Source organism: Oncorhynchus masou, chromosome 12 (genome assembly GCF_036934945.1).
Source record: "Oncorhynchus masou masou isolate Uvic2021 chromosome 12, UVic_Omas_1.1, whole genome shotgun sequence".
Classification (NCBI taxonomy): domain Eukaryota; kingdom Metazoa; phylum Chordata; class Actinopteri; order Salmoniformes; family Salmonidae; genus Oncorhynchus; species Oncorhynchus masou.
The window spans coordinates 38334558-38358575 of record NC_088223.1 but is presented as its reverse complement, the minus strand read 5'-3'; the positions used below and the strand labels follow the sequence as shown (position 1 = coordinate 38358575).

Sequence of the window (24018 nt, the reverse complement as noted above, 5' to 3'; positions counted from 1 at the left end):
TAAATTTGCACACACTGTACATAGATGTTTCTATTGTGTTATTGACTGTACATTTGTTTATGTGTAACTCTGTTGATGTTTTTGTTACACTGCTTTGCTTTATCTTGGCCAGGTCGCAGTTGTAAATGAGAACTTGTTCTCAACTGGCCTACCTGGTTAAATAAAGGTGAAATAAAAAATATATATAAAAAATCAAATTGTATGGATATAGTTAGCATGCCAAAAGTTCCCAGATGTCATACTAAATTCGCAAAAATATGAAGTATACACGCACGCACAGGACACTATTTAATTACTTTAGGGCCCATAATACAATTCTTCAGGAAATGTACGTGGCTTCACATCGTTTCCAGATTTGAAGAAAATGGCGGCAAATATGCAGCCGAAGTACAACGAGAGCAGATACAAACTAATTATGACAAATGTTAAGAAAATGTTGAGCAATGTAAAAAAGTAATGACTTTTCAAATAAGTTATCTTACACGCTATGTTGGAATGGTATAGTCGTTCTGCGTTCTTAATGGACATTTAGGTGCTTTCGTAAATTCGCTCTGGCTATATACTCCGATTTCATATCACTCTCGTCTGAGTGTGTTGAATATGGCCAGTGTCATTAAACGTCGCAAAAAAGCATCCTTAAATTGTTGCCATCAGCACAGTTACAATCACCAACGCTCTGGATAACATGAAAACAGCCTAACCAGCTCTGCTAGGGCGAGTAAAATGGTCAGAGTGGTCTAGTTTGTGTCTGGAAGAGGCTAGCCAACGTTACAATGGCAGTCAAGCACCCAAGCTAAGGTCAGAACGCTAAAATCAACCCTACTCCTCGGGCTGAGAGTCCAGAGTGTGCTCTGAATTTACAAATGGACAATCTGACAACGCTCTGAATTTACGAGCTCACTCTGGCACACCAGATTGAATGTCTAAAATAAATGTCGTAAAATGTCTAACTAGTAATTTGTTACGCTAACTAGCTAGCAAGAGGTTGCATAGCAACAGCATCAACTTCTGGTAGACAGATGAAGAGCTTGTACGCTCAACTGAAAGGATACTGTTCCTTTACAGTATGCTAAAATGCACTAATAGTATATAGTATGTAGTATATACTCATTAAGTATGTAGTATTGTTAGAGTTGTGTCAATTAGAATCTGGTATCAGGATAAATATGACATTGAGTCACCGATTGTCTACTATGTATTTTTTATTAGCTAAGCAATAAGTGGTAAATGCAATTTTCGTATATACGGGCTCTCTGTCCCACCTCGCAGGGCAAAACAGAGAACTGACTTGTTCCTGACAAAGATATTATAAATATACTCTGACAGAGGTAGTTCCTGCTTCCAAGCCGGCCTGTCAGAGTAGAGCCTGGGCGTGGTTTAGACTCACCCAGCCTATCGTTGTTTCTTGGCGCAGAAGCTGGTCCCAGCCCCCTAAGCGCTTCAGCGGTCAGTCGTTGTAGCTGTGTAGAATATACCGTTATCAGGCACCTGGCTACTGTTATCTAACAAAAGACTGTTTGTTCTCGCAACACTACGTTCTGAATGTGCCCCCCCAACTCATTGCACAGTTCCTGTCTTCATGTTATTCTGTATTTTTCCATCATGAGAAAGGCCCATGGCCCTGAAACTGTTAACAATGTCTCAAGTCAGCTATGTTGCATAACACATACATCCACACAAGCCAACAGCAGATAATATTCAATCACATATATGGTAACGGGCTATATTGCATAACACAGAATCCTCATAGTATACAGTATGTTAGTATGGGTATTCAAACACAGCTCATGTCTTCGCAGTGACCGTACCAAAATAGTTAATGCCATTCAGTTAGACTGGTATAACATTGCTTTTGGGATATCTGGTGTGTGTGTGACTTAGCCTCCAAGGACAACATTAATTTACCACATTATTTATAGGCTAATCCCCCTGCACTGAAGTGGTAGCTTCCACTTGAGCCACATACTAGAAATCACCCAGTTTTCAAAGCCACACCAATATTTCAACTTTAATTTTCAAACAAATAAAGGGCATTTGATACATGTGAAAAACTATATAGAAATCTAAATTTTACAGTGCAGAAAAATGAGAAATGAGTGGATCAGACAATTGAGAACTTGAGAAATTCATACGAATATTATATTATTCCATTTGAACAAGTGTATTAGATTATTAGACTGATAATCGTTACATGGACCGTGAACCTATTATGATTTCCATCAAAAATAGTATTATATATATATATATATATATAAAGAAACAGGCTTGTTTCCCCCCAAAAAATATCACATCAGATGGAGACGCCCGGTATGTAGATATATCTGGGCGGAGATACGCAGGCGCAAGTGGGATTCCTTTCAAAATCACTACGACGACGTTTTTGAATCGCCATTTTAGAAAAGAAGGAGAGCTGTTCGGAACAAAAGCAGTTAGTTAGCTACATACTTCAACGCTTTGTTTACGCTTAACGATATATTACATATTTTATCCAGTGATCTAACAACGTTGAAATGTCTCGGGACAGATTTAACATTAACGTTAGAGGAAATAACCGTGGAGCTGGATTTCAACGCCGGGGAGCTGGGCCTGGTGGTCCGATGCGAGGTGGAATGGGTAACCTGAATAATTTCAGACAAAACCAACACCCCTTTCAAAGAGGGCCTCATCCCGGTAACTTTGGAAAACCACCTAACCAGATACGTCAGATGACCCCTCAGAAGCCTCTGCCACCTACTATTTCCCAGCCCGGCGCTCAACCGATTCGGCCACCACCTACTCCTGGCCCTGCGCTAACCATGAAGGGCCCCGTACAGCAACAGCAGGCCGCGGCCGCAGCAGCACCTCCGGCGACCGTAGCAGCACCTCCGGCGCCCACAGCAACAACTCCAGCGGCTGCAGCACCGGCGGCCGCACCTCCGGCTGTTGCAACAGCACCCCCGAAAGCCGCAACAGCACCTCCGAAAGCCGCAACAGCACCTCCAAAAGCCGCAGCAGCACCCCCGAAAGTCGCAGCTACACCAGCACCAGCCGCAGCAGCAGCAGCAGCGCCGGCAGGTCAACCAAAAATGCTGTCCCCACCTCCGAAGCCTGTTCCTCCGAAGCCTGTCCCCACAATCGCATCTCCCCCACCAAACCAAATGAAGAAACCAGCACTTTCATCTCCCCCACCAAACCAAATGAATAGGAACCAGCAAAGGGTAGGACCAGGCAACGCCAATGGAAATGGGCATAAATCTGCACCCTTGAACAAAAAACCTGAACCTCAAACTCAGAATACTCAAATGGAGGCCGAGGAAGCCCAGCACCCCAAGGTTAGTAAGGACGTCAGTCAAACTAACTAACATTCCGTAATTAGTATGTTAACTAACTACTGTCTTTTAGCTAATGTTAGCTATGTAGCTGTGTTATGTTAAATACAAGTGGAACAATTGAGCCTGCAAAGCTTTCCGTTCAAAACGAAACACGTTGCGTAGTTAGCCATTGCGTTAGCTAATTAAGCTAGGTGGCTAACTGTTACATGGGAGACACGTCGGCCATTTTGTGTGAATCTAGCGACGACGGTGTAAAAATTTAAAAATAATAATAATTAAACCACAGGTACATTTCGACAACGTTACTGAAAGCTGATTTTATGTATATGCATCCACACGACGCGGTTAACAAGCGCATGGAAGAAGCCACTGAGAAGACGTAAACTAAAAGTTGGGCCTTTTTCTTCAACTGTGGGGGGTGTAAACTGGTTGAGTAACATGCATATACCCTAGCTAGCTAGTACTAACTGGATCCTTTGTCCCCATGATAATTTCATACAATCCAAATAGTTAATCTTATCCCAACTACTTTTACATCTTGGTTTTGTTTATTACGATTAAGGTTAATTTCAAGTAACACTATCATTGACATTATAGTATTTGAAACTGAACGTTGTCTCTGTCTAGGAGTTGAGAGCGACGTTGTCATCGCTGCGCAGACCTGGCGAGAAGACATACACCCAGCGATGCCGCCTTTTCATTGGCAACCTTCCCAATGATATCTCAGATGACACATTCAAGAAGCTGTTTGCGAAGTATGGCGAGCCCAGTGAGATTTTCATCAACAAAAACAAAGGCTTTGGCTTCATACGCCTGGTAAGTGCACCACACTGTGGTTGCAAAACCATTGTCGTTTTGGTAGTTGGCTCTACCACAAAGTAATTTTTGGTGTTTAGTGCCCCCCTAGTTACAGTTTAAAAGCATTTCTACCATTCCAGGAATCCCGTGCATTGGCTGAGATAGCTAAAGCTGAACTGGATGATGTGCCCATGAAAGGCAGACCTCTTCGGGTGCGCTTCGCCACTCACTCTGCTGCACTGTCTGTGAAGAACTTGTCACCTTTTGTTTCCAATGAGCTACTGGAGGAGGCCTTCTCCCAGTTTGGAGTGGTAGAGAGAGCTGTGGTAATTGTAGATGATCGCGGGCGCTCCACTGGCAAGGGCATTGTTGAATTTGCCTCTAAGCCTGCTGCACGAAAGGCCCTGGATCGTTGCAACGATGGCGTCTTCTTGCTCACCACGTAAGTTGAATACATCTATTTGGCAACTTTAAATAGAACTTGAAATGCACATGAAGCTTTCTCCTAATGGCTCATGCTGTTACACTGTAATTGATACTCTTAATGTCTTAGGTCACCTCGCCCAATTGTCGTTGAGCCTCTTGAACAATATGATGATGAGGATGGTCTACCAGAGAAACTGGCACAGAAGAACCACAACTATCATAAGTAACCCTCACTTCATATAACTAAATGGCTTTAATTCAATAGCATATGGGATTTTGTGCTTGATATGTGTGCAGATTTTGTTTTCTTATTACCACAACCACAGTATACCTTTTGATGTTATGCTCATTTTGAGTGGAGGTGAGAATTGGAAATATAGCTATTGTAGCCAGGTGCTGCCAGGGCGGATCTTTTCATGCAAACTGCGCTGCAAGCCCTATCATTACTGAGATTCCAGCAATCTGCTTTACATGTCTCTGCATGTCCATATTTGCCCTAACAATGAAGTGTAATACCATTTTCTTTTCAGGACAAGTGCTTCAAGTAGAAAACAACATTTAAAAAACATTTAGACGCAAACTGTTGCATTCCTGAGTTTTATTGACACATGTCAATAAAAATAAGCACAGCCAGAGCAAAAGCCCACCACAAATTAATTTGTATGAACCGTAGAGCAAAACGTGTTCGTGATTCTCAGCTTTTAATAGTTTGTATTAAAAATCTGGACCCAGCCTCCCGGGTGTTGCGGGCCGGGCGAAATGCATGCTGACCAGGTCGCCAGGTGTACAGTGTTTCCTCCAACACATTGGCTTCCGGGTTGGATGTGCATTGTGTCAAGGAGCAGTTGGTTGTATTTTGGAGGACGCGTGGCTCTCGACCTTCGCTTCTCCCTTACGGGAGTTGCAGCGATGAGACAAGACTAACTACTGCCACTTGGATATCACAAAAAAAGGGGTTATAAAAAAAACGGACCCCTTAGAGATCTGCCCATTTCTCACCAACACAGCTCTAGCTCAGCCCCCGTTAATCACACACATGGTTGCTATCTACGGGTGCAGAAATAGACAAAGCCAGTGCCACAACCCACAACTCTGTAGCTCAAACACAATGTTTAAGAAGGATTATAAGTCCAAACGGGCATTCGCATTCGATGGGACTCGTTGAGCTCAAGTGCTTACCGGATGTTGGGTTGGTAGATGATCCCGTTAGCGGGATCATTTTCGTCAACCACCGCTGGATTGCAGAGCACCAAATTCAAATTAAATTACTAAAAATATTTGTTTTCATGAAATCACAAGTGCATTATAGCAAAACACAGCTTAGCTTGTAAATCCAGCTGGCGTGTCAGATTTCAATAAAGCTTTTCGGCGAAAGCATACCAAGCGTTTATTAAAGGACATCTCTCTCAGTCGACAAAATATTACAAACAGCTAGCAGCCAAGTAGATTGGTCACGAAAGTCAGAAAAGCAATAATTTAAATTGCTTACCTTTGATCTTCGGATGTTTGCACGCACGGGACTCCCAGTTACGTTTTTTTATAATCAATCCTGGGTTGTTTTTACAATATATAATCGATAATAATTCAACCGGGAATGTAGCTTCAATAGTCGAGCGAGAAAATGGATGTGATTTTTCAAAATAAAAGCCTGAAACTGTCTAAAGACTGTTCACACCATGGGGAAGCCATAGGGAAAGGAATCTGGTTGATATCCCTTTAAATGGAGTGAAGGCAGGCTATGGAACATGGCGCTTTCAAAATAGAGGCCACTTCCGGGTTTGATTTTCCTAAGGTTTTCGCCTGCAATGTCAGTTCTATTATACTCACAGACAATATTTTTGACAGTTTTGGAAACTTTAGAGGGGTTTCTATCCCAATCTGACAATTATATGCATATTCTAGATTCTGGGCCTGCGAAACAGGCAGTTTAATATGGGTACGTTTTTCATCCAAACATCAAAATACTGCCCCCACACTCAAGAGGTTAAAAATCCATTCCAGTTGATTTTCTGATAAAATGATTACCCATGTTGAGTACCCCTCTATGCACGTCTTGGTTACAACTTTCTATTCTAACAACTTGTGGCTGCAGGGAGCGGGAGGAACCGCCCAGGTTTGCCCGTCCTGGCACATTTGAGTTTGAATACTCTAAGCGCTGGAAGTCTCTGGATGACATGGAGAAGCAGCAGCGTCAGCAGGTGGAGAAGAACATTCGCGAAGCCCGCGAGAAACTGGAGGGAGAGATGGACGATGCGTTCCATGTGCACCAGGCCAACATGATCCGCCAAGGCAAGTTTAGCTTGGGGCAAACGACCACTTTTCAAAATAGAAAAGCTTTTAGCATTGTCTTACATGTATGTTCTTGCACTCTGTTTAGATCTGCTGAGGCGGGAGGAGGAACTACGGCGCATGGAAGAGATGCACAGTGCAGAGATGCAGAAGAGAAAAGAGATGCAGCTCAGGTATTGAAACTGGTTTGAGTTACTGTTTGTTCCACAATTTATTCATTAGAATGTTACTTAAACTTGGCAGTGTGCATAACAGACAGGAGGAGGAGCGTCGCATACGCGAGGAAGAGATGCTTCGCCAGAGGGAGATTGAGGAGCAAATGCGCCGCAAGCGTGAGGAGGCCTACAGGAGTGGCAACTTCATGGACAATGTAAGTTACTCTGCTCGGGTTATCATACAACCATTCAGACTTTGACATTTGCAACTGAGCTGCGTCTTCTTACTGTCTTGATTTCAGAGGGATATGAGAATGACTCAGGGTGGCGCCATGGGCATGGCTGGTGAGTATCTTATAACGATTTGTTTTCATGAATTGTAATTTGAGTTCCTGCAACCCATATCTTGATTTTCAGCTTGACCCAGAAATGTGTTTTGAAACAAGAGTACCTAGTTTGACTGCTTTTATAAAAGCATATGACGACATTGCCCCTTAAGCTGCCCTGACTCTCATTTTAATGTATGACGTTTAGTCCTGTTGTCCCTACTAGACAATCAATTTGGCTCACCCAACCAGAAGTTCCCCATGGGACACCAAGGCATGGGGGGACCCAGCACTGGGGGAGCCATGATGCCCAACGAAATGGTAATGTATTCCAAATGGATTCCAACACTAATAGGGCCCGGTTGAGTGTGGGTTTTTCCACTGGTTGCTGTAGTTGTCATCAGGGAGAGTGAAGTAGATGGGTTTTGCTCCGGTCGGCCAAGTTTGGAAGCGTGTGGAAGAAATGAAGCTTGTTTGCATCTTCTGCGGCATCTCTGCCATGTTGAGATTAAATTTGTGCTCAACGGCTGTTTTCAGCAACAGCATGTTCCCTCAGTTCCTCTACTCTTACAGCCTGTATTTCAGCTGAAAAAAATCAACCTGTACTAAACCCGGTGAATTGTGTTCCAGTGCTTTCTCAAAGCTCCTACTTCGTGTAATGGACCAGTTGCAAGCCCTGTCTTGTGTGAGCCAGACAGGCACTTTCTTGGCAAGTGGAAAGATGTCACCCGGCAGCATTTTTTTGTGGCAATTTGTGGATTTAGTACTTTCCCCATACTCTCATTGAACTATCACATGAAATGGTACAGATGCTGTCTTGGTGTAACCTGGAAATATTTTTAGGGGCCTCAGTGTGAAAAGTGAACTTCCTGCAATGTTCTATTGTGGCATGGATTGACTACCTAGTTGTTGTAATGTTTCCCCAGCCACCACCAAGCAATTCAAATGAGGGGTTTTAGTACAGGTTGCATTATGAAGCAAATGTCTCTTGACATACCATTGAGCTAATGGGTAAGCTCCTTAGTGCAACTTGCATTAACAGAATATGAAGAACTGAGGATGACAGGCACTGCATTGACTGCTTGGAAACGTGTGCTATTTGTACCCTGTGGGTGAAGCCCTCTAAAGCCCAGAATGTGATGAAGGCATCCGCATTAGGCCTATGGCAGGCAGGTGTATTAATGTCCTTTTTTATGCTATAGGCTAAATGCAATTGATAAGTTGACCGGTTAAATATCTGGTAACTTCCTTAAATGTTCTGACGCAAAGCTGTTAAGTCCGTTTTAAAAGTGATACAGCTTGCGTTTTGTATAAGTTAAGTTTTTATACTGTCAAGGATCTATCAATTCGTGTAATGGCGCACGGCCGCTTTGACTCAAGGGTGGCAAAACAATCTGTCAGGAAAAACGGCACAACAGGTCGGCTGCTTTTGCAATAGGTGAGCAGATGTTGCTTTTCGATACTGGATTGTGCAGTTCGACAACATGTCTTACTGATATCTCCACGTGTCAGTTTTTCTGTTCTTCGGTGCAAGCAATGCAAAATGAACCCACCTTTTTTATAGTGCAGGGATCGCATGGGGAAGGTAAGATTGCTCTGAAGGGGAGATGGCTAGTGGATAAGTTACTAACTGGCCAAGCATTTATTTGTTTGAAGAAAATGGCTATGGCTAAGCCTACCTTAACTAAGCCTGCTTTTGTTAGACATATTGTGTCCAAGTGGAATCAACGATTAATACAGTTTTTACACCATGTGCCTAGATCAACATACTTGTAGGTGAACATTCATTTTTAGAGTTTAGGCATTTTAAAGTGTGAAGTGTCAAACCAAAGTATTCTGAATATGACGGGTAAAAGGTCAACAAATGTTTAGGACACCTTAAAATACATCATTCCTATATCTGAAGTAAATCTCTATCTTTGATGTAAAACTGAAATGTTCTAGAGGGGTCCAGAGGTCAACTGATTTATTGACATGGCCGCTCAATTAGGGCCGATTTTTTAAAAAGTTTTCATAACAATCGGGTAAGCGGTCTTTTTGGGCGCTGAATACATTGTATTCCACAAGGAAACTGCGTGGCAGGCTGACCACCTGTTACGTGAGTGCAGCGCCAAAAGGACCTTGTGGCTGCAAGGAGCCAGGTAAGTTGCTAGCTAGCATTAAACTTATCCTGTAAAAAAACAATCTTCACATAATCACTATTTAACTACACACGGTTGATATTACTAGTTTAACTAGCTTGTCCTGTGTTGCATGTAATCAATGAGGTACCTGTTAATTTATCATTGAATCACAGCCTACTTCAACTTCTCCAAATGTGTGATTTAACAAAAGCGCATTTGCAAAAAAGCACAATTGTTGCACAAATGTACCTAACCATGAGCATCAATGCCTTAAGATCAATACACAAGTGTTTATTTTTAAACCTGCGTATTTAGTTAAAATAAATTAATGTTTGCCGGCAATATTAACTACGGAAATTGTCACATCTCTTGCATATACCCTGACTGCTTGCACTGAACGCAACAGTTTGGGCCGCCAGGCTCGTTGCAAACTGAACTAATTTGTCAGAATTCTACATAATTAGGACATAACATTGAGGGCCGTGCAATGTGATAGCAATATTTCAGTGCCACCTGTTCGATAAAATACGTAACGGTTCCGAAATAATAGACGTTTTCTAAATTATAGTTTCCGGATTTTACCATATTAATGTCCAAAGGCTTGTATTTCTATGTTGTATTATAATTAAGTCTATAATTTGATAGAGCAGTCTGACTGAGCAGTGGTAGGCAGCAGCAGGCTTGTAAGCATCCATTCAAACAGCACACTACTGCGTTTGCCAGCAGTTCTTAGCCATGCTTGAAAGCACAGCGCTGTTTGACTTCAAGCCTATCAACTCCCGAGATTAGGCTGGCAGTACTAAAGTGCCTATAAGAACATCCAATAGTCAAAAATCTATGAAATACTAATGGTATAGAGAGAGATAGTTGACGAGTCATAACTTAACTGGGAATATTGAACCACCAGCTTTCCTATGTTCTCGTGTTCTGAGCATTGCACGTGTACTTCTCCAACACTGTTTTTGCATTATTTAAACCAAACGGAACATATTTCATTATTTGAGGCTAAATAGATTTTATTTATATTAAGTTTAAAAACAAATGTTCTTTGTTCATTCAGTATTGTTCTTGTCATGATTGGAAGAAAGAATTAGTCGGCCGATTTTAATCGGTAACGTTTTTGGTCCTTCAATCGGTGTCGGCGTTGAACAATCAGAATTGGTCGACCTCTAGTCCAGACACCCAATGTGATGTGGCTTATTTTGAGAAATTTACCCCAGCCGCGATACGACACAAGGAGCGCTGAGGAATTGTATCAGGGCACGCCAAAGACATGAACAAAAGCACCCAAACACATCCATTTAGTATAGTTATGTATGTCTTTAATGTTGTACACAATTTGTTTCCCCTAACTTCGCGATCCATTTTGGTTGAGTCGCGCGGTTTACCTCACGCAGCTTTGCATGCTGAGCCTGTCCCTATAGTACATGGACACAGACTGCGCAACACAGCTGGTAGAAGAAATTGCTTGAGTCAAATAAATGGAACATGACATTCCAAACTGCATTCACAACGTTATGTGTACAACATCTAAAGACCTACGTTACTATATTGACAGCGTGTCTGTTTCTAAAAAGGACATGCTTTTGGTATGCTCTGATGCTGCACAACGAACAATGAGGAAGTGAATCGTGGCTGGGGTGAGTTTCTCAATCAAGCCAGATCAAAGTTTTAAGGACCCTAAAACATTCAATTTGCATCAAACATTGAGATTTACTTCAAATGGGAAATTTCACCTTTGAAAAAAAATATTGTATTTTGCCACCGGAATTGTACAGGAGCAGGGTGGCAATTTGTGTGTATGCAAAATGGGACATGGTCTTTTTGTCCAGGAGCTTCAGTAGATAATCTGGATTTGCCACAACTGCTGTGAACCTTCAGTTTTGAGTCTTAACCAATATGGACCTATTTTGCGTCAACTACTGGCATATTTCCAAATATGTGATGCTTATTAAATTGTAGGTTCGGTTGGTGAAATGGCACTCTGTAAAGCGTAGACCCTGCAAGTAACATGTTAGGATTAGGCTAATGAACATCTACTTTAATTAGTTCTAGCCTATTGGCGAGCGTGTAGACTCGCTTACACTTGTAGTTTAATGTGAAATTTACCCCCCCTCGGTCCAGTGTTTTACAAAGGCCATGAAAGCTTCAAGTTTAACAAATGGGAAGGACTTTGTGGGCTCATTGATTAAAATCATATTTTTCCCATTTTTATTTTATTGCCATTTGGAAGGTCAGCAATACTGTAGTCGTGCAGTGATATCCTACTAGTGTGTTTTAAGCAATAGAGGCAGCGCGAGCAACAGATTTACAGCTATATTGTTAAATAGGCCTGATATAGTTCTACACAAAGAATTTTAAGAAGGTGGAATTGTAGCGCTGAAGTGCATTTGTCTGGCCTACCTGTAGGTTTTTGGCATTAAATGTAACCGTTGGGCCATAGCAAACCGGCAGTTTTCCCCAAAATGCTCCATGATGCCAGTAGTGAATGATGTAGCCCAGCCTTTGGCATGCACAGCAGACTGTGGTAGGACCTAACTAACGAAAACATTACCCTTTCTTCCTTCTCTGTATGTTACCTGTGGCACCTGTGGATCTGCGTATTGGAACTATTTCAACGAACGTTTCCCTTGGACATGTCTCCTGCTGTTTATTTTGTCATGGCTCTCAAACAAAACCAACTCTCTCTACCCCCTCCCCTCAATATGGACTTGAACTGTGTGCACCGCACTGGCCTCCCCTCACCCCTCCAATCTGGCTCCTTGGTATGGTTGTTAATCCCTATAGCGAAATGAGCGAAACTTCCCTCAGGGAGGCCGGGGGGGACTGGGTCCTAACAACCAAGGGTTTGGCAGGGTCCGTGAGGAGTTTGATGGGCCTGCCAAGAAGCCCCGCTTTTAAATCTGTTCAGTGTCATTCATAGCAGCGTTTTTGTGTAGATTCTCTGAACATCTTCACATTGAGTCATAATTGTTGTATTTAAGTTGAAAGTGTTCTTGCATTTTAGCCTGAAGACTCATTCATTTTTATGGCAAGTTAGGTTTTTTCTTTTTTTTGATTTTGTATTTGGAGTAGTGTGAAATTAATACATTGGTCACCCTCAGTGATCATAGCGCTATCTCACCTATGTATAACTTTCTTTCCAGTTGTATCATGCTCTGTGACTCGTGTCGTAAATGGTGATAAATGTCAACTTTTCTCACCTTTCAATGGCTGTGTTTTGTGCCATTTAAGATTTGAAGTAAACACATGTAACTTTACAATAAAGACTTCAGTTGGTTCTCTCCAAACCCTCTTAAAGTTTATTTTAGCCCAATTTCGAGTTACCCTAAATAAGCCCGACAGGCGTTTTCAAGCCTTTTGCTCTAGCCGCCATCTTTTAAGTGGGTCAATTATTGACCAATATATTGCCTAGCTTATCCTGGATTTAGTATTTTGGAATGCCCGAGGGTGACTTTTTAATGTTATTCATCACCATGTTCCCATGTGAATGAAATTGAACAAATATGCATACTGAGAAAGTATTGCTAAAGCCAGAAAGTTGACATTTTAGAGCACAGTTGGGCCAAGTAGAAATTGTACTTGTGGGGCCCAATGTTGACAACCGAAATAAGCAGTCCTGGTGTCAAACGCGATTAATGCTTCTAGTAGTGTTTTGTTTATAATAAAACAATATATTTTTTAAAAATCTGGATTTAGTAATGCCCATGGAAAGTCTGCTAAAATGACAGTTTCGGTTCAGTTTTTCAACCTTCATTAACAATTGTTTTAAACTTATGACTTTGTCTAGCCCTAATTGAAGTGATATGGTCTTTGACAACTGCTGTTTCTTTGGCGTTGATAAAGGAGTTATGTTGGACTTCCGAAGTTGGCTACATATTGAACCAAGGTCGAAGGTCCACCTTGACCATCGCTAATCTTTTTAAAAGCAGCACCTCATTCATAAGTCTCTTGACATTGCATTATGTAATCTGTTACATTCCAATGAATGTATCATACAAGAGAATGTATGAAAAGGATCTACAAATCTTAACCTAAATTCTAGTTCCAGCCACTGTCTAACATGTGCAAGTCATTAGTCAAATGGTCATGTTATTACGGGAAACTGAGAGGGACCGGTAGCGTGTGGTTTTGCCCTCAATGCTAACGTAAAACTTTTCAGCCTCCTTTTTATTTATGGCTCTTTCCCTGGATTTCTTTAGTAGCTCTCCTAGCCTAAGCGCTGTTGATAAACCAAGAGTGGTGTGAACTGATTAATTCCAGCGAGTACCACTGTCACTTTGAATTTTCACATGCAGATTAGACAACTAAGTCTGAAACCATCATGGAAGAGTTAATGGGGTAGTTTTGCGAGCCAATGCTAGCGTTTGTGCTAGCTTAGCGCAAAGACCAGGCGTCTTGGGTGTTACCTGAACTTCCCATCTTTGTGCTAAGCTATTTAGCATAGTCTTGCTAAACTACCTCTTTCTTCAATCTGGATGCATAGACCAATGGTAGCCAGAAGTTCACCTGACTCTGGGGAATTCAATAATGGGCTCAAACTTCCCCTAGTATTAGGGCAGATATCTTTCACGCATTTATGAAGATGCGTTATGAAAGTGCCAGCCCTTTGCAACTAATTTTCTTCTTTTTTAAAAAAAGTATTTGATTACACCTCTAAATCTATTTTCCAACTGAGACTAAAGGTGACACACCAAAGGGTAGATATCTCAGCAATTAAAATAAAATATTTTTTTACCAAAAAGATGAATGTAACATTTTCTGTGTAGGATCATTTCTTTACTGAAAAGAAATTCTCACCCTTTTTAAAAAAAATTTAATTTCTTTTTTTTTTACATCGGTATGGAAGTAGCACCATTCACTATGTAGTTGAACTCAATAGGCTCTTACAATTTCGGCAAAATTTTGAACTCAAGAATTACAGCAAAAAGATTGATCATGGTTGTGGAGCATGTTAATCAAATGACTAAACATTCAGTTTATCTAACCCGTTGTCTACTCAAATATCTGAGTACCTTGACAAAAGTAATGTAAACCATTAAATGTTTCTGTTTTCTGTACATTTCTTCTTTGACAGGTTTGGCCACCTTATTAAAGGTTGCCGTGTGTAAGGAGACCTTTCTAAACCAAGAAATCATAGGCCTAACTGAGTAGCACTTAATACAGTTTATTCCTATGACTTGTCTTAAACAGACCAACCTGATGAAGACAGTCTTGCCTTAGTGAAGAGTTGGCAGTTAAGGTTCAAGTCGGTATTCAGTATTGTAACAGGGTACCAGTCGGTGAAATAGTTTTGATTTTAACAACTGATTGGAACAGACACCCCATCTAATATTCTTACTGGGTGTTATTGCCAATGAATCTAGGTGATTTGGGAAATAATGGGATCCAGTTTGCCTGAATGGCTGAATAACAAGACCAATGGTTGGATCTGGCACTGCTTGTTAGGGTGTATGTTTCTAGGTGTACTCGGTCAGCTCTTGCTGGACTACTCACCAAGTTGGTCAACTTGCATACTAATGTAGGCCTACAAGCAACTCAGTTGGATATAGGCCCAGTAGTAGAAATATACTGAGAATGATCTGACTTCATTTTAAATGGATTTTAGACTTGATCTGTGGAGATCTGATGTTAACAAAGAATTACCAGGGGTTGCTTTATTTTAGCTTCTTGGGCTGTGTTTACAGGCAGGCCAATTCTGTTATTTGTCCCACTAAATGGTATTTTAACATCAGATCTTTTCAGAGCTGGTCTGATTTGTCCAAAGAACAAATAGTGAGAAAATAATCAGAATTTAGCTGCCTGCCTAAACACAGCCATAGTATCATACTCTTACATTTGCAGATGGAATCACAGATCAGGGGACAAACTAATGATTAAAATGTTGCTAGCTTTGTTTATATGCACCTGTAGTGGGGATGTAGACCACCCCTTAGTTTTTTATATATATGCTGAACAAAAATATAAACTCAACATGCAACAATTTCAAAGATTTTACTGAATTGCAGTTCACATAAGAAATTTGGACAACAGAAATAAATCCATTAGGCCCTAATCTATGGATTTCACATGATTGGGCAGGGGCAAAGCCATGGGAGGGCATAGGCCAACCCATTTGGGAGCCAGGCCAAGCATAGTTAGTTTTTCCCTGCAAAGGGGCTTTATTAGACATACCCGTCAGTTTCATGAGCTGTCCAGGTGGCTGGTCTCTGATCCCGCAGGTGAAGAAGCTGGATGTGGAGGTCCTGGGCTGGCGTGACAACCGCGTATTTTATTGGCCCTTTATCGTCCCCAGTACAAGATGCACCTGTGGAATGATCATGCTGTTTAATCAGCTACTTGATATGGTATACCTTGTGGATGGATTTTTTGGCAATGGAGGAATGCTCATTAACAGGGATGTAACCAAATTGGTGCACAAAATTTGATGTGCCTTTTGTGCGTGTGGATTTTTTATTTTAGCTCATGGGACCAACACTTTACATGTTGCGTTTTTATATTTTTGTTCAGTGTATATATATTTTTAGAATAGTGTTGTCCTGGCTTTGTATGGATTATAGAAGTACTCCACTCTGATAGTTTTGTATCAAAGACCTTGTATAACCGATGGAAGTCTTTGGTAGAACTTCCCCTTATTCCCCGTCACCCTTCAGCAGACTCAGGAGACCTGCGTACCTATAAGGAGCGAGAGGCTTGTCTTTTTCAAGTGTCTTGAGTGCATGGGGGTGCAGTAGCTGTGCAATAAAGTCCAACAGCCAGCCTGCCCCATTCCACAGTAGAGGCTCCGGCAGTTGGTTACGTTGAGGATCAGTAGTTCTGCAGAAGTCAGTGGACAGTAGAGCCTGGACTTGTGTGCAGCGAGAGGTATGCTTACAGAGCCACTGAGAAGGTAAGTGTTCCTGTTTTATGATTTGTTTAAATGCCAAACTTAACTGATCTACCTTCCTCTCACGTAATGTGACGATACAGGGGTTCTGGCATCACACTTCTGAAAAATGGAATCACAGTGCAGTACTTGTTCCTCCCTCCTGTATGTGAACTTGTGGCAATGTTGTTTTTTTTTAGCCTGTGCAGTATCTGATATTTTCCCTTTCATTTTTGACCAAAGTTGGTCTCTATGAAACGAGCTGTATATGGATGGCTGTGTCACTGGCTCAACAATGAATAGTGTATGATTGTGTATACCCGCAACTACTGTAGGCCAGTGTAGTCAACACAACTCTTTTTGCAGATCCTTCTCTTTCAAGCTGTAATGACCTTTTGAAACCAAGTGCAAAGTTCTCACAAACGTATTGGGGGGGTGGTGTTGGATTTAGCTGGCATTAGGATTTTGACATTGAGTTCATGGCTTCCTTGGCACTATAGAAGGGACTCGTAACCGATTGGTAGTCACAAGAAATCGTTGGTGGGCGGCGCTTTGTTATCCTATTTATGACATCCTATTTCATTAAGTAATAGGAGTGATTTGTGAAGCTTGTCTTTTGTCCAGTGTCTCCCTAGTATTACAACAGCATTTACTTTGCCTATATTGCAAACCTTGGTACAGTAGCCTGCATTTTAGATCGAGGCCAAAATGTTGCAAGTAAGGTGTATCGTAGTACTTGAGCACAGGACTCTGACTCAAGTCGAACTAGTTATTTGCAATAGAGATAGTGTTGATGTAAACAAACAATATTCAGAGCTTGACATTTGTTCTGGGGGGTTGGGGTTTGTCTGGGGAAATGAGAATCATCCTGTTGACTTTTTTTTATTTTTTTACTTGACGCATGCTCTACATGGACTGGCTTGTTTTAGGAGTCTGCAATGCAACACTGGCTAGTGATATTTTCCCTGTCCATTTCAATATTAAGGCAAAACTCAGAAGAACTTCTAACAAGTCAGTATTATCAGATTTTAGACTGTCTGAATACCCATATTAGCGTACTACATACTTTACTCATAGTCACATACCGTGATGCATGCGGCTCCTGAGTAGGTGGGGCGGGGCCAAGTGTGGGTGATTGTTTTTCCTAATTCAACAGACAGGCATTGAATTAACCAGCCTGATAATGGATAGTTTCCAATTCAATATATTTCTCTTAATTAGGGCTGTCCCCTACTTAAAAAAAATAATTATTGGTTGACTGAGTCGTCTTCTTTTGACCTTTTAATAAAATACATGTTTTTACGTTCTTCCGTATATAGACAACCAGAAGAAAAAGACCGTAACAATTCTCCTGCTGGCTTTTGCAGATTCTGCCCTTACTCTCCTGAAGTTGCTAGTGATGGGCTACGCTGAGTTAGCCACCTTTTTTTTTCTTATGTGGAATGCCTATATATTTCTACCGATCTGTGTGCCAGTTATGGTTTTCATGTGCATATTTTCCTGTAACAGTTTCATTAATAATAATCTCTTCATATTTCCAAATCATTGTCATGGTCTACTCAACATTCTATGTAAATGAGACAAACTGAAAAGGAACTTCCATTGCCAACTATGTGAAACTAGTCTACGTAAAGCCAACAAAAACATTGCAACTTGCAGGTGGAGTATATATTTTAAATCCTATAAAGCACATTGGCTATGCATGGGCCTGTCTGCAATGAACTTGAAACATTGTATCAACTTAACTTGGGTCAGGCCCAGAGACTTGCACTAGTGAATGTTGCAACATTGTGCCAAATAATCTGGGCCCTCAGTTTCCTGTGCCAGTGAGCTCGGGACAGACACGGCTGAAGGCTATTTGCGCAAGAGATAAGAAGCCGTGCTTGACTTGGGCAGGAGCTCACTGGAGCCGAGTACCGGCACCTCAAATGTTCTACTGCTTAAGTTCCTGTTCCTCTTTTATAGAATAATAGCTCAGAGGGTATTGTAGAGTTCCTGCACCTAAAAATAAACTGCCGGAACCTATTTCAGTCCAAGTCGAGCACTGATAGAATATGCTTATCTGATTTTAATTGTTTCCACTAGATCAGAGCATGCTATTTTCTGAGGCTGGTAACTCTAATGAACATATCCTCTGCAGCAGAGGTAACTCTGGGTCTTTCCTGTGGCTGTCCTCATGAGAGCCAGTTTTATTATAGAGCTTGATGGTTTTTGCAACTGCACTTAAACTTTCAAAGTTTTTAATTTTCCGTACTGACTGACCTTGTCTTAATCTTGGAACTACCCATCCCAGATCTGGGAGAATTGTCATCAACTACACTAATTAGCATAGCGCAACTGTCCAAAAATATTACTAGAAAATATTCATATTCATGACAAGATATCTAGAAACAATTTAGCCTTTTGTTAATCACCCTGTCATCTCAGATTTTTAAATTATGCTTTACAGCCAAAGCAAGAGAAGCGTAAGTTTATCGATACATAGCATTATGTCCAGCTAGCTGCAGGAAGCTTGGTCACAAATCAGAAAAGCAATCAAATTTACCTTTTACCTTTGATCTTCGGATGTTTTCACTGACGAGACTCCCGGTTAGACAGCAAATGTTCCTTTTGTTCCATAAAGATTATTTTTATACCCAAAATGCCTCCGTTTGTTGGTTACGTTATGTTGAGAAATCCACCGGAAATAGCGGTCACGACAACGCTGAAAAATTCCAAATTATATCCATAATATCGACAAACATGGCAAATGTTTGTTTATATAATCAATCCTCAAGGTGTTTTTCAACTATCTATTCGATAATATATCAACCCGGGACAATTGGCTTTACAGTAGAATCACTCAGCCATCAGCTGACCACTTACGCAATGTAGTCATTTGCGCTCATTCTTCAACAAAGGCGTGAAACTACGTCTAAAGGCTGTAGATACCTTAGGGAATGCGTAGAAAAAAGGAATCTGGTTGATATCCCTTTCAATGGCCAAAAGGGATGCATAGGAACATAACGGTTTCAAAATAAGAGGCACTTCCTGATTTGGATTTTCCTCAGGGTTTCGCCTGCAATATCAGTTCTGTTATACTCACAGACAATATTTTGACCGTTTTGTAAACTTTAGAGGGTTTTCTATTCCAATCTGACAAAATAATAAAAATAATAATAAGTGCCCCCTAGTTTCAAGAGGTTAAGGTAATGATGGACTGTCGTTTCTCTGTGCTTATTTGAGCTGTTGCCATAATATGGATTTGGTCTTTTACCAAATAGGGATATCTTCTGTAGACCACCCCTGCCTTGTCACAACACAAGATTTGCTCAAACACATTAAGAATTTAAAGAAATTCAAGGCACACCTGTGAACTGGTTGAGAGAATGCCTTGACAGCTTTGCACATTTGGCAAAGGGTGGATACTTTGAGGAATCTTATTTTGATTTAACACTGGTTACTAAATGATTCCATATGTTTAATAGTTTTGAGGTCTTCACTATTCTACAATGTAGACAATAGTCAAAGGAAACCCCCTGGAATGAGTAGGCGTTAACTTTTTGCTACTGGGCGACTAAATAAAATAATCTTGGTGTTTCCACAACTCTGTCCTTAAGACCCCAAGGGGGGAGAAAAAACAAACAAACGTGCCCCAACACTACACAGCTGAATTTAATTTTTATTTTATTTATTAAATTATCAAAGCTTGAGGATTAGTTGACTATTTCAATCAGCTGTGTAATGCTAGGGCAAAAACCAAACTGTGCACCCCTTGGTGTTTGGGAAACTCGGGTGTATGTGTCTAGTGACTGTAGGGTCAGTGCAGATAGTTTGGGTACCATTGACTATTTAGGGGTCTTATGAAGCTGTCTGAGCCTGTTGGTCTGAGAGCCGATGCTTTGGTACCGTTTGCCGGACAGTTTCAGTGAGGTCGGTCTTGGGTGGCAGCAGTCTTTGGCAATTTTTGGGCCACCTTCTGACACCGCTGGTCAGCAACAAAATACACTAAAGCACTTCATTGGGAACGAGGACTGCAACAGCTTGATCATAAATGTTTAAATATTATGTTAAAAACAGGACTGAATTAAAAAATATATATAATAATTATACATGACATCGACACATCCCGAGTCCCTGGTGCCGACACATTCAATAATCAAAAGATGGTTTAGTATTTAGTAAGAACACAACACACTTTCATGAGAACATACCAACTTTAGGTTTCAAAGATTTATCCTACGGTGCAACACTATCATTTTAAGGTGAACAAACTACTTAGCCTACATTTGAACACCGCCACAGAAGATTCGCTATTCGACGTCGTCCGAATGAAGTGGGTTAGTTTTGTTTGACTACTTGAAGAGAGCCTATATCTATCGCAGTCCACCTGTTCCATTGAAGTGTGGGAAAGTGCATCGAATTCTACTAAATGAAGAGTCAAAATTAGTTTAACATTCTGGCATATAAACCATACTATTTACAAAAAAATTACATGTTATAACGTTCTTTTTTCTCACACTGAGAATGAGTCATGCGAGATTGTTTTCTTTCCCACTATTTTTTATTTTTTTTTGCATACTCAGCCTATTTAGAACGCAAGTATGGGTATTCGGACATGTCCACAGCATTCTCAATGTAGAAATACTAGAGCAGTGAATTGTACTAATATTTGAGGTTTTTGTCATAGGCATAAATGCTGTTTTGTCACATACCAGTAGCCCGTTTTTGTTTTGGACATGCTTGACCGGCAGTCTCCAATTTTCATGGTTTTACGGCTCATTACTCGTGGGATCTTACTTTCATTTGTTCCCCTAGGTAAATTAGGAAGGTTTTAGTTTAATGTGACTTTTGTTAGACCCAGCTTTAATTTATTTACTGTGAGGTAGTAATGGCAATAATAATCACCTTGCTGATTTAGGGAACAACCTAACTTATGCAGAATGTAACTTTGGAGTATTGCTAAGCTCAACTAGAATGTGTTGATCCACTGGTCTGTTCTTGGGCGGGGTGGACAGTCAAGATACTGGGTTTGGGTCTATCTGCGTCATTCACAACCTAGATAAGCATAAAGAGCACTTCACTTTAGTGTGGCAGCTGCCATAAAGGCACGTTCTCTTTCTCTCTCCTGTGTTTTGAAATGATCTGTGGTACTGTCGAAATGGCAGCCTGTTTCCCCCCCTTGTGCATTTCATGCATTAAAGTATCATTAATTGTCCTTATTATAGTGACATTCTCAAGCCAGTGGCCAGCCAGCCAATCAATTGTAAAGGGTTCTTCTGTACAGTTCACAAGGACTGTGCCAACCTTGATGTAGCAGCTTGTATGTAAACGGTGTCTCATGCAGCAAACTTAGTGTTGGTAATCTTGGACTAAGCGTCTTGTGTAGAGAACTACCATGAGCAGTGAAATCAGCCCCAGGGCTGTCGTGTGTCTGTCTGCACTGTGATCCATTTACCCTCGGAGGTCTCCTCTTTGAGTGGTCAGTCTGCTTCTCCGTATCCCCTTCAGAGTGTGATGCCAGAACTACCCTCCAGGGCCTTAGGGCTGCTACTGGAAGGGCTATGCCCTTTCCAAACTCACTCTGCAAGACCGACGTCGCAAATACCCATCATGAGGTATAAGGTGAAAGCGTCTTCGTAGGTCCTGACGTTTTGGGGATTTGCTATAACAATACTTTTCCAGTGTCAACCAAGTCAAGCTTACCTTGCTTTGTAACCGTTTCCAGTTCTCACGTATTTGCATGATTTGGTGTTATGGCTCTTACGCATTTGCCTGTTACCACAGAAGTTACAAAAAACATTAGCTATAAAGTGACCTAGGAGATATATATATTACTTAGTACTTAGTACTTGTTGAAATGCACCCGTATTATTATTGGGTTTGTTCTATTTTTTTTATGTATGTCTTTTTGGCACAAGTTCTTTACTTTCACATTTTACTGTATGTCAGTCAATTAAATCTAGTGCATGCCTGTACTATAGTTTTTGTAATTTTAAAATTCCCATAAACATCCTCTACATCCATGTAGTTTAGCACTCAATTCCACAGCTATTTGTATAAGAATGTCTTTCCCAAGTTCCTAGCTTCGAACTCATTGTTTCTCTCTCACTGCAGGGGCCTCGTGTGATTGTAGGAGGCTGATGAGCTGCTCCTGGTCTAACATATGGTAAGCTACCTCCCAAGTGGCTGGGTGGAAGACTGTCATTGCACCAAAGGGCAAATACTAGTCTGAATTGATGTAGTGTTGCAGAGGCATTGTCTACCTTTTTGAAGCTTTTGTCTCTTAACCCATAAGTCTAAGCCCTTGCTATGCTGGGGGGGGGGGGTCTACTAAGCTATATGGAATTTAAGGTCATAAGGATCTTTCACCTATTTTAAGACTTGAAGTATTAAATTATTAGAAAGTATTTTTAGCCATACTGCTATTAGCCCATACACATCTAAGAGAAGTTTGTTCTGAAGTCTGTTCGATATCTGAGATACTAAAGTCTCCATATGTACTTTGTTCAACTGGTACCGGGGGAACCAGTTGAGGCCTGTGGGCGTCCTAGTGCAAAAACAAACATGTTCTTGAGTTTCACCTTTTCCACAGTAGTGTCAAATTAGTCTATTGCCCAAACTATTTGCACGCTACAGACAGAAGTTGGTAGATCAGCTGTACCAACTTCACACGAGTCCCTAGACTCTTGTGGGGGTCGTCGTGTTCTACGGTTTTCTCTATGTTTGTGAGTCATCTTTCCATAGAGGGTTCATAATAGTTTATAGGGCCAAACCGTTTGGACGCGACAGATTTTGTGAATACAGATTTTCAGGATGTCTGTCTGGCAAACACCGCTCTAGCTCTGTCACCTTCCACTGCAGATGCGCAAGTGTGACATAAGTGGTTGGGTCTCAATCTACCACATCCAATCTCTAGCTTAAACTGACACATTTTGATTAGGATTTTTGTATTATGTTAATTCGATTTCCGAGAGGCATGGACATCAACCTTACGGGGTTACATACTTTATACTAAACGAATGGAAATCTTTGTTTTTGGCAATGTTGCTTTGGTATTAGTGGAAGTTGTTGACTTATGTACTTTTTTTTTTTTTTTTTTTTGCAGGTTAACTGAAGAGACTGTCTGTACAAACTGGAGCAGGGGCCTTTCTGGTCTCTCCTAAAGCACGGAAATGGTTCTGCGGGTTGGTTGAACTGTTCTTCAACATGTTAGTCTAAATGGTGTGGTTGCGTTGTTATTCCTTGATTCACATTTCCAATGGATGACAGTTTGTAGCGACTGATTCCATTCTTCTTTTCTCTCTCCCTTAAGGGAAGAGTTCTGATGCCGCACCAGGCTCCAACCAGCAGAGAAGCTAGAAGTTCAACGGGAGATTATTTTGTTTTTTCTACAAGCTATTGTAATAAAAGGTTCAACTTTGAGACTTGTATTTTTTTAATACATCTGTAATTGTTAAAGTGCATCTCTAAAGACGACTACTATCCACAGGGATGTTTTGGCCATTTTAATAGAACTGGTAGCACTTTACACTACTGATTCCACTGGAATTTACCAGGCAATATAGTAAGTTAACACAATTGGTACTAAATTGTGCCTAGTGAAGCTTGTCAAATGACCATAATTACAATGCCATTTAAAGTGTAAAATAAAAGTATTGCCTCTTATTTACTTATTCAACAATTGACTAGAACTGATTGAACTCATGTGCATGTTTTACATGCATCACCAAGTGTGTTTATAGA

General features: G+C 40.9%; 1 protein-coding gene across 5 annotated transcripts; it reads left to right on the top strand.

The window, feature by feature from the left end:
* The first annotated feature begins 2368 nt into the window (after window positions 1–2368).
* On the top strand, window positions 2369–23697 carry LOC135550030 (splicing factor, proline- and glutamine-rich-like). Of its 5 annotated transcripts, none has more exons than XM_064980466.1 (12): window positions 2369–3311; window positions 3939–4127; window positions 4250–4551; window positions 4663–4758; window positions 6628–6824; window positions 6913–6997; window positions 7068–7194; window positions 7282–7324; window positions 7532–7626; window positions 22390–22441; window positions 23381–23459; window positions 23588–23697. In XM_064980466.1, the coding sequence occupies exons 1-10, from the start codon at window positions 2511–2513 to the stop codon at window positions 22414–22416; spliced, it is 1962 nt and encodes a 653-aa protein (XP_064836538.1). In that variant the 5' UTR covers window positions 2369–2510; the 3' UTR covers window positions 22417–22441; window positions 23381–23459; window positions 23588–23697. The 5 variants fall into 5 exon arrangements, with proteins under 5 accessions (XP_064836538.1, XP_064836533.1, XP_064836535.1 ...); XM_064980461.1 differs by having other exon boundaries at window positions 2370–3311; window positions 12216–22441; XM_064980463.1 differs by having other exon boundaries at window positions 2370–3311; window positions 12216–22441; window positions 23381–23483.
* Window positions 23698–24018: the final 321 nt, after the last annotated feature.

Excerpts from the sequence above, each read along its gene's own strand:
- LOC135550030 (XM_064980461.1), top strand. The coding sequence starts at position 2,511 with ATGTCTCGGGACAGATTTAACATTAACGTTAGAGGAAATAACCGTGGA. Across the intron at positions 3,312-3,938 it reads AGGAAGCCCAGCACCCCAAG|GAGTTGAGAGCGACGTTGTC; the intron begins GTTAGTAAGGAC and ends GTCTCTGTCTAG. Across the intron at positions 6,825-6,912 it reads GGCCAACATGATCCGCCAAG|ATCTGCTGAGGCGGGAGGAG; the intron begins GCAAGTTTAGCT and ends CACTCTGTTTAG.